The sequence below is a fragment of the Myotis davidii genome, unplaced genomic scaffold (genome assembly GCF_000327345.1).
Source record: "Myotis davidii unplaced genomic scaffold, ASM32734v1 scaffold608, whole genome shotgun sequence".
Taxonomy (NCBI): Eukaryota; Metazoa; Chordata; class Mammalia; order Chiroptera; family Vespertilionidae; genus Myotis; species Myotis davidii.
In genome coordinates this window covers 1,134,499-1,143,392 of record NW_006300025.1, presented here as the reverse complement: position 1 = coordinate 1,143,392, position 8,894 = coordinate 1,134,499, and the positions used below count along the sequence as shown (strand labels likewise).

General features: G+C 44.5%; 2 protein-coding genes across 6 annotated transcripts in view; one reads left to right on the top strand and one right to left on the bottom strand.

The window, feature by feature from the left end:
• Window positions 1-748: 748 nt before the first annotated feature.
• Window positions 749-8,191, bottom strand: MGME1 (mitochondrial genome maintenance exonuclease 1). Of its 3 annotated transcripts, none has more exons than XM_006776118.2 (5): window positions 8,024-8,191; window positions 5,641-6,219; window positions 3,748-3,964; window positions 2,244-2,376; window positions 749-1,886 (listed from the first exon to the last, which is right to left on the bottom strand). In XM_006776118.2, the coding sequence occupies exons 2-5, from the start codon at window positions 6,152-6,154 to the stop codon at window positions 1,725-1,727; spliced, it is 1,026 nt and encodes a 341-aa protein (XP_006776181.1). In that variant the 5' UTR covers window positions 6,155-6,219; window positions 8,024-8,191; the 3' UTR covers window positions 749-1,724. The 3 variants fall into 3 exon arrangements, with proteins under 3 accessions (XP_006776181.1, XP_006776183.1, XP_006776184.1); XM_006776120.2 differs by having other exon boundaries at window positions 8,069-8,191; XM_006776121.2 differs by lacking the exon at window positions 8,024-8,191 and adding an exon at window positions 7,806-8,017.
• A 52-nt stretch (window positions 8,192-8,243) lies between these two features.
• Window positions 8,244-8,894, top strand: part of SNX5 (sorting nexin 5) — a 28,436-nt gene continuing 27,785 nt past the window's right edge. Inside the window, exons 1-2 of one of the 3 annotated variants that reach the window (XM_006776125.2) lie at window positions 8,244-8,330; window positions 8,677-8,759. In XM_006776125.2, the coding sequence (XP_006776188.1) occupies window positions 8,709-8,759 (51 nt within the window). In that variant the 5' untranslated portion in view covers window positions 8,244-8,330; window positions 8,677-8,708. Of the gene's footprint in view, window positions 8,454-8,676; window positions 8,760-8,894 lie in introns of all 3 variants that reach the window. The other 2 variants (XM_006776124.2, XM_006776126.2) reach the window with 2 other exon arrangements.

Genomic DNA, 8,894 nt, shown 5'->3' with positions numbered 1-8,894 from the left:
TAGTAATATACATGTTAATTCTTAAAAAGTTATGACTCGTTTAGAAACTCAGATTTGGCTTTCTCCTCTTATACCTTAGTAGTGAAAATAACATTTTTTTCCTTATCAACATTTCCTTCTCAAAGGATTGAGATTTTTTTAATTGGTGAGATGTGAAATTTACCGGGATTGTAGTGAGAAATTGGGGTGCCCTTATGTGGTTCAGGGAAACCTACCTAGGGATTTACCTTCACTGTTCTACCATCATGTCTTCTTGATTAGACTCTAAGGATCTTTATGGAACTTTTCACACCACCATTAGCTTGGGTCAAAGTGAATTTATGTTAACTCAACAGAACTGTATTAAAATGAACGCTTGTTGGCTCTGGTTTCCTAAATCCCAGGGTGAATCTTATTAGAGCAGCGTGGAAAAATAATCTGCTGGTACAATTTTTAATTTCCTCACTTGATTCCTGACTTTGGACATTACAGGTTACAGAATATATGCTATTTAAAAAAATGTAGATGTGTATAGAGTCAATAAATGATCACCCACAAGCCTCCTCTCTCCCAACTGAACCTTACTTTCCTTGACAGGTGTCTGATTCAGGACACCTCCTTATATTCATTTACAGAAAACATACCAAAGCTACTGGGCCAGTGGTATAATTCTGAATATAAAAACAAAGTCTAAACATTTTCCAGGTTTGTGAAATTAATCTATAAACACAGAAATTAAAAAACCAAAAACCTCATTTTACTCACATCTTGTATTTTATTTATAATTGTGGCTAATGAAAGAAACAAATTAATTGTAGCATCCTATGATTTTAAAATAGTAACTGTAACTTAAATGCTAACCCACTCCATAAAATAGGGACCCATCCCCCAAGGCTATAGTGGGGATTTACTTGTTTCCCAAACCAAGTGACAACTAATAGTTTTATTACTTATCAAACACCCCTCCAAAATGTATTGTTTCCCATAGCTGAAAAATTCCACAAGTGATACATTTTCTCTATGGACATGATTCAATTACTCAAAGCAGAATATAATGACTAAAATACCTACAATTACTTCTCGGGGTTATTTGGTGGTATGCCAAGGGGCAATGCCAATGATATGGTGAATATGGTCTATCTTTCTCCAGAGCAATTATTTATTCGAGGCTAAGGAGTCACATCTTTCTTTTTCAAAAATGTTAAACGGAAATTTTCGTTCCCAAAGAAATCTATACTATAGAGAACCCCAATATATAAAACAAGTTCTAGGAAACTGTGTTGGCAGTAGTAGTTGGCTGATGTGAGTTCCCCCTCCACACACCCTGGGACTGCATGCCCCTTCCCTTGTGGTGTAACCCTGGGGAAATGCTTGGCACACCAAGCCTCATTGCCCTCCAATTTTAGTTCAAAGACTGGGCAGGCTGCCCAGGACACAGAGGTTCCATGGGGTCCAAGAGCCACCAATACTGCCAATCCTGCTTGACCTTTTTTCAAGTAAATCATAGTCAGAGGTAGCATGGCTGATCTTTTGTATGCTGAAGTCCAGTTTTTTATATCTAAACTTTTCTGGATTTCCAGTCTTTTTCTTTTTTATTGCAATAAATTTTAACAAATTAATATTTCTGCTTTGTGTTAAAGCAGCTCTCAGATCCCGTGGGACCTCCATCTTAGGTCACAGTAAACAGCAATATATTTTCCCAAACTGTGAGAAAGTGCTGAATGCTTCCAAATAGCATCCTGCCCCTAATCTGGTTTCTGAATATTCTGGTTCTTTTCCTTTTTTGTATATTCTTCTAGTCGAAGAAGCCACTTTGCCCAGTACTGGGAACACAGCTCTGTGTCCATGAAATGTGGGTGGGCAGGGGATCCATCTTTGTAGGCCACCACAATTAAACCACACCGAACCTAGAAGAAACACAGTAGGCTGAGTGAGTTTAGGTTAATTTCCTTCTTACTCCAGGGCAAACTCAGAACATAACAATCTACAGTCACATCTGCTAACTCAATTTCTAAGATGGGCTGATGAAAGACTGCTCCAGGATACACAAGAACACAGAGATGACAGATAATACTTTGAAGAATGGGCTGTCATCATTAAAGAACTATTAGCAACAATAGCAAAAAGCCGCAGAAGGGGAAAAGTGCTTTTTAAAGTGGCAGATAGACAAGGAACAAAGTAAGCAGTGGGCTACACACAGAATACGAACCATAATGAGTTAAATAGCTTTAAACAAGTGTTGAGCAGAGGCTCAGTGTCCTGACCTGAAAGCTATAGTTGGCATCATGGTTTATGGCACCCATGTACGCCACAACCTGCAGCGGATTGTCAAATGTATTTCGGATAAGAGGTTTTGGTTTTTCCGATGTTTTCCAATCAATCACACACAGGTTGCCTCTAAAGAGAAACCAAAGGAAAATCTTTGTAGATAATAGTTAAAACCAAAAAGCTCTATTAGGTTAACCCTCTTACGTGTAATTTACTACTTGTCACTCAATGACTGTTGTTTCTATTCTCCATTTGCCAAAAAGACAGCTCTTCTGAGCTTTATCTCTTAGGATAGAAAGATCTGACCTTCTCTTTGCTTTGAGCCCTTTATTCAGTAAATGAGCCTGTCAAGAGTTTGATGAAAATGTTTCCTAAATTGCACTGGTGAGATCTACAGGTGCAGACCCATGGTGGGAGTGCTGGGAAACAACATTTCCACAGTCTATACATTCTCGAAATGCCTTGGAACCTCCAAGGCCTCCTTTCCTTTAACAAGTGACAGGGGAATTGAAGCTACACCTATTATTACCTTAGTTGATTTTGCTTCAAATGTCTATCAGATCAGAATGAACCACCACAGACCAGTAGCAAAGTCCTCAACATAAAAGACTAAACATCCTGGAGCTTTAGAAATTCTCTTGCTCATAAACCAAGGCTGGGCTTCAAATCCATCAACACTTAAAAAAAAAAAATCCTGGCCCTAGCCTGTTTGGCTCAGTGGATAGAGCGTTGGCCTGTGGACTGAAGGGTCCCAAGTTCGATTCCAGTGAAGGGCTCCTATGTACCTCCCTCTCAATTTTATTATAAGCCTAAAACTGTTCTTTAAATAACTCATTTAGCTCGGCTAATGTGGCTCAGCAGTTGAGCATCAACCCAGAATCCAAGAGGCCACAGGTTCAATTCCCAGCAAGGGCACATGCCTGGGTTTCGAGCTCCATCCGCAGCAGGGGGCATGGAGGAGGCAGTCGATGAATGATTCTCTCTCATCATTTATGTTTTTATCTCTTTTTCCTTCTTCCTTCCTCTCTGAAATCAATAAAAATGTATTTAAAAAAAAATCCTGCCACTTTTTTTTTTTTTGCCCAGCTGGTGTGGCTAACAGATCAAGATGCTATTTTTAGGGGAACAGGAAATAAAATCCAGGAATCAAATTTGATCTCATGGCTGGTACCTGGCTTGGGGGGAGGGGAGGAGAACATGCTGGAAAACAGGCCATCCTAGGGATATTGAAAAGTTATCTTCAAAAAAAAATGAAGAGGGAAAAAAAGTTATCTTTTCTCCACCAAACATTTTGATTTTGGAAAACAGATTTACAAGGATTATGTGGCTCTTCCCTCTGTATCCATCCTTATCCAATTCTTTTACCTATCACACAGGTTTTGACTTAACAGAGACTGTACCTTGAAGTAGGAGTTAAGAGGAAAAAGTAGGCACTATCTGTCCCACCCTGCATTAATGTATAATTTTTATATACTTTCATAAAAACAATCTAATACTTACTGATACTCAGCCACACAGTCCAGCAGACCTACATACTTTAAGGTCTCATGTTGAACAGCACTTTCAAGAGCTTGAACTCCACTGACATCTTTCAGAATATGCTGGATGCTTTCGATGTAGCCAGACTCAAGATTTTCATCTCCCTCTTTTAAGTTCCCCTGGGGTGAAAGTATGCTTTCCAAGGCTTCATGGAACTGTTTCCCTTGTAAAAATAAGTCTAAAAAAAAAAAATCAAGGTAAAAGGAAAAAAACAAAAAACAGATCAAACTAGTACGAAAAAACAAATACTCTAAAAAACTCTGAATAGCCGAAACTGATTTGGCTCAGTGGATGGAGCGTCGGCCTGTGGACTGAAAGGTCCCAGGTTCGATTCCGGTCAAGGGCATGTACCTGGGTTTCGGGCACATCCCCAGAAGGAGATGTGCAGGAGGCAGCTGATCGATGTTTCTAACTCTCTATCTCTCTCCCTTCCTCTCTGTAAAAAGTCAATAAAATATGTTAAAAAAACAACTCTGAATAATTAAAAATTACACGATTTACTTTTCTTTAAAACACATGTAACTACTTGTTTAATATGTGTGCACACATGCACTTTTTTTCTAAGATGCTTCAAAATAACTACATTACTCTTAAAAAAGTGCTTGTGTACAACCATTTGGGGTAGATATACTGCTCTCTGGGAAGCACAGTTTAAGGCACAGGTCGGCAACCGGTGGTCTGCGGACCACTGGTGGTCAGTGAGGTCTGAAAGGTTGGCGACCACTGGTCTAAGGAATGATCAATGTAAGACTTAGCTTTAAGAAAAGACAACTACACAGTCCTGATGAGAATCAGTTAATTCACCTAGGCAATGGTCTTTTTATCTTGCTTTTGAATGGAATCTGTTTAAAGGAAGTTAGTCTCTTCACTTGTCTAGTAAGTTAGGAGTTGAAGGCTAAAGTTTATTTATTCTCAGTTCCTAATCAAGAGCATCTGATTATCTCAATTTACCAAGAACTAAATACAGATGATGTGTTCTGGCTTATTGTTTTAATTCCATTAGTCTGGCTTGTCAGTCTACGTTGATAAGTAGAACAAGGGTTATGTACATTCTGAACAGAATGCCTAGCAAACAACTATAATTCCATTATCAGGTGATTGACTCTTTTCCATAATCAAAGAAAACAGGCAATTCTAATACTTAAGTTTGTAGCTTATAAAATAAATAAATTTTACACATCATTTAGTCAAAATACTTGATCTCTATGCTTGTTTCATTTGTGAAATGGGGATAATAGTATCTATGCTTTATAAAGTTGTCATGAGGATTGAGTTAAACACTCAGTGCTATTTAAAGCTAATTATTATCTGAAAATAATTCCTCACTAGTTAAGGTTTAAAAAAAAACCTAAAAGAATGACACTGTGCTGGGCTGCATATCTGGCGCTTTGGCCAGACGGGTCATGCTGTGCTGTCTGTTCCTAAAACACATAGATAGGAAGATACTGACATCAGGCCAGGCCTTGAGATATGGTCTCATGGCCCCTTCCCAGCACGCAGGCCTTTCTCAGAAGGCCCGGAAGTCTCATTCCAAATTTGGGAGACAAAAGACTGGAGAAAGTATAAATAAAGAGAGTTTCCTCCATACTGGGGGGCCCAGAATTTGAAAGACACATTTTCCTCTGGGCTCCACAAAATTTAATAATAAAATGTAACTCTTGCAGTTGGCGCTGCAGTTCAGCCTCTGCTTCGGCAGGGTGCTGTAACTGTAGTCAGCTGGCCAGCTTAATAAAGGCTCCTAAATTTTAAATTCTGAGTTGGTGGTCTATCTCGCTGAGTGAACCCATAACAACACTAGTGCTGTACATACTAGAAAACATAGTAACAATATAGAACCAGGATTAAGAAAATTACTTGAAGTATATTCTGCAAAGCCATCCTCTCCCAGTTCCAGAATCATCCGCTGCTTCCACCTCTCCAAATAGAAAATCTGTTCTGATGTCATGGTCTGCTGAAGGACCCGGGTCACACTTGGTATCTTATTCCTTTGCAAAGGGATTTTCAAAGGAACTGTCACAGCACTTGTTGCATTTGGTTTGCAGCTTCTCTCTGGATTGAAGAGAGGAAACCAGTTTCCTGGAACTCTTGCTTCCTCATCTTGCTTTGGGGGTTTACACTTACTCACAGGTCCATAGAGTAAAGAATCTTCCTCGAACAACGATTCTGGAGTCTGAGCAGGGCCTCTGAATGACAAGACAGACTGTACTAAATCAGAGTACTTTTCTTGGTTCACCTCTTCATAAGGGTTCACTTTTTTCTTCCGGCCACATGAATAAGAGGACGTGGAGAAACCCAGATGTGGGGATAGTTCTACAGAAAATCTCTTTGAACTTTTCAGCTGCTTGCAGATGGTCTGAAATGCCTTCATCTTTAGACTTTTCACTTCCCTCTAGTCCCCTTGCAATGCGGAGGGTCTTTTTAGTTTTTGCATTCCTATTAAAGAGAAAAGTGGTGTTAGGTGCCAAATATGTTAAATTATATTTGCATCAGTATCATATTGCACATTTAAAAGCCTATTCAATAAGCTTTTGCAACATGCTCGGACACAGCTATTTCCAAAGAAAGGCCCTGGTCAATACCAGAAGGACCAGCACCTACTAAATTCGAAATAGCAGCTTGGGCAAGACGTCCCCTGATACTCTCTCTGAAGAAATGTGATGCTTAGAAACAGAGGGAGGAGTGTGAGACTAGAGGAAAAAACAACTCTAGAATTCTTCCTGTAATAGCCAGGAGTCACAGTTAACAATTACCCACGGATCCTCAAATACCAGGTTGTTTGCTATTCCGTGTGGAGATTTCTCATTCAACCGTCACACCCTGTAAGGTGGGTACTACTTCCATCGTTTTACAGATGTGGAAATCAAGCTTCTGAAGGACATGTCAGGTCCCAGCAGGTAAGCACAGCCGTCAGCAGGGAGCACCACTGTGACCCCCGTCAGTCAGCCTCCTTAGTAGGCAGTTAAAAGAGACATGAGCAGAGCAAGGAGGAAGGGCCAGGCACAGAAGGTCACCAGGGTGGAAAGCCCCGGGTACCTACAGTAAGGGATAGTCGACTGCAGGTACCTCGCCCCCAGGGTGACTTTCCTTCCCCTAGCAAAAAGCTGGTCCGGGGTTTTGACCCCCTGACCTTTCCTCCCTAGAGATAACATCTGTGCCTCAATTGTATTTCAGCTTCAGGTCCAGAAAAGCAGCAAAACCAGGCCAGCGACCTCCCTGCCCCCCTCTTCCTCAGGACCAGCTGCATTGCAGAATGACCACTGCCCTGAGACTGGCCAATCGACCAGTGAAGACCACAACCCTGAAAGGACACACCTAGAAAACTGATCAATATCTATTGACATCTTCCCTTAAAATCTCCACCTTAAAACCATGAGCAGACTTGGCTCAGTGGATAGAACATCGGCCTGTGGACTCCAGGGTCCCAGGTTCGATTCCGGTCAAGGGCAGGTACCTTGGTTGCGGGCACATCCCCAGTAGGGGGCGTGCAAGAGGCAGCTGATGGATGTTTCTTACTCTCTATCCATCTCCCTTCCTCTCTGTAAAAAACCAATAAAATATATTAAAAAAAACAACAACAACCAGGAGCAGGAGGACCCAGTGTGCTCTCCCTCCCAGAAGTCCTCCTCCCCTCCAGGCACCTTGCCATTAGTTCCCTCACTCCTATCCACTGCGCCAAACCGGTTTTGGCTTCTTTTTTTTTTTGGTTTTAATAATCCCCACCCGAGGATATTTTTCCACTGATTTTTTGGGAGAGTGAAAGAGGGAGGGAAAGACCATGTGAGATTGGTTGCCTCCTACCTGAGCCCCGGTCAGGGCTCCGTGGGGGAGGAGCCTGCAGTGGAGGTACTGCCCTTGACGGGAATCGAACCGGTCGACCGCAGGCCAATGCTCTATCCACTGAGCAAAACCCGCTAGGGCCAAAGGCCCTTCCTTTACCTCCACAACAAATTCCCTCAGACCATCTCTTCTACCAATTACTTTTCCGACCGCTGTGATTTACCAAGTAAAAATTCTCTTACAGTTTGGGTCTTGGTCCCGAATTCTTGGGCCCAGAACCAAGTACCCAGGTTGCTGAAGGAGGGTCGGCCTGACCCCATGGGTCAGACTCCTGGTGCCGTAACAGACGCCAACAACAGAACCATGTTGGAGGTCAGAAAGCAGGGGCCCTTACGGTGAGAGTCAGGACTAGGGAGCAGACGGCTGGAAGAGAAGCCTAGCTCGGGGCAGGGGTAGGTACCTCAGCGGTCACCACCCCGCGCTTAACTCCGGCGTAGCTAACAACCTCTTCGGGCGCGTAAACTCAGCGTTCCCGCGCTTTGGTCTCGAATTAGGCTTCCGCCCAGGCAAGGCGGTCCCAGCATGCACTGCGCCCTGCGGCGCGCACGCCCCGCCCCTAGGCCTTGGTTCACCTCCGTAGACACTCGCGCCATCCTCGGAGAGTCCCGCCCCGCCGGCAGATGCGCGGGCGCCTGCAAATCGCGCCCTTCCGCTCTCACGAGATCTCGCTGACGTCACAGCTCGTGGCCATCTTGGACCCTGGCTAGGTAATAAATTTCGCCGCGCGACAGCACCCTCTTCCTTGAGACGCGCCTAGCGGGGAGTGTTTCTGCCTTCGCGTCCCTCTCGCTGCCCTGTGGTCTGCGGCTCCCGCGTGGCCCGGAGCGAGGGTAGGCCCCGCGTAGCTTCTTTGCCCGGCTCCAAGATGGACGGGGGAGGCAGCTGTGGGGGAGCACGTGGCGTGCCGCTCGCCTTTCCTGGGGCTTCTGGGATGGTGGCGGAGTCCCGTGGCCTCCTGCCGCCGTGGGGCAGGGAGGCTAGCGGAGGCGGGGCCGCGGCCGCCCCTCTAGGCGCCCCGGCGGCGGCGGCCCAGCCTCTTCTTTCCTCGCACAGCCCGGCAGCCCGCGCTCGAGACCCGCGTCGCCATGGCCGCGGTTCCCGAGGTGCTGCAGCAGCAGGACGAGGACCGAAGCAAGGTGAGGCCTTACACTTGCAGGCGCCCGGCGGGAGGCCCGCCGGCTTCTCGGGGCCCCACATTTCTTCCCTCGTCGCAAGGGGGCTTTGGGGCCGCTCGCGTGCCCACGCGGGACGCACCTGCCAGGCCCCCAGCG

Coding starts and splice junctions, on each gene's coding strand:
- MGME1 (XM_006776118.2), bottom strand. CDS start 6,154: ATGAAGGCATTTCAGACCATCTGCAAGCAGCTGAAAAGTTCAAAGAGA. Junction 2,377..3,747: donor GACTGTGTGGCTGAGTATCA/GTAAGTATTAGA, acceptor GTTTCTCTTTAG/AGGCAACCTGTGTGTGATTG. Junction 1,887..2,243: donor ATGCCAACTATAGCTTTCAG/GTCAGGACACTG, acceptor TGTTTCTTCTAG/GTTCGGTGTGGTTTAATTGT.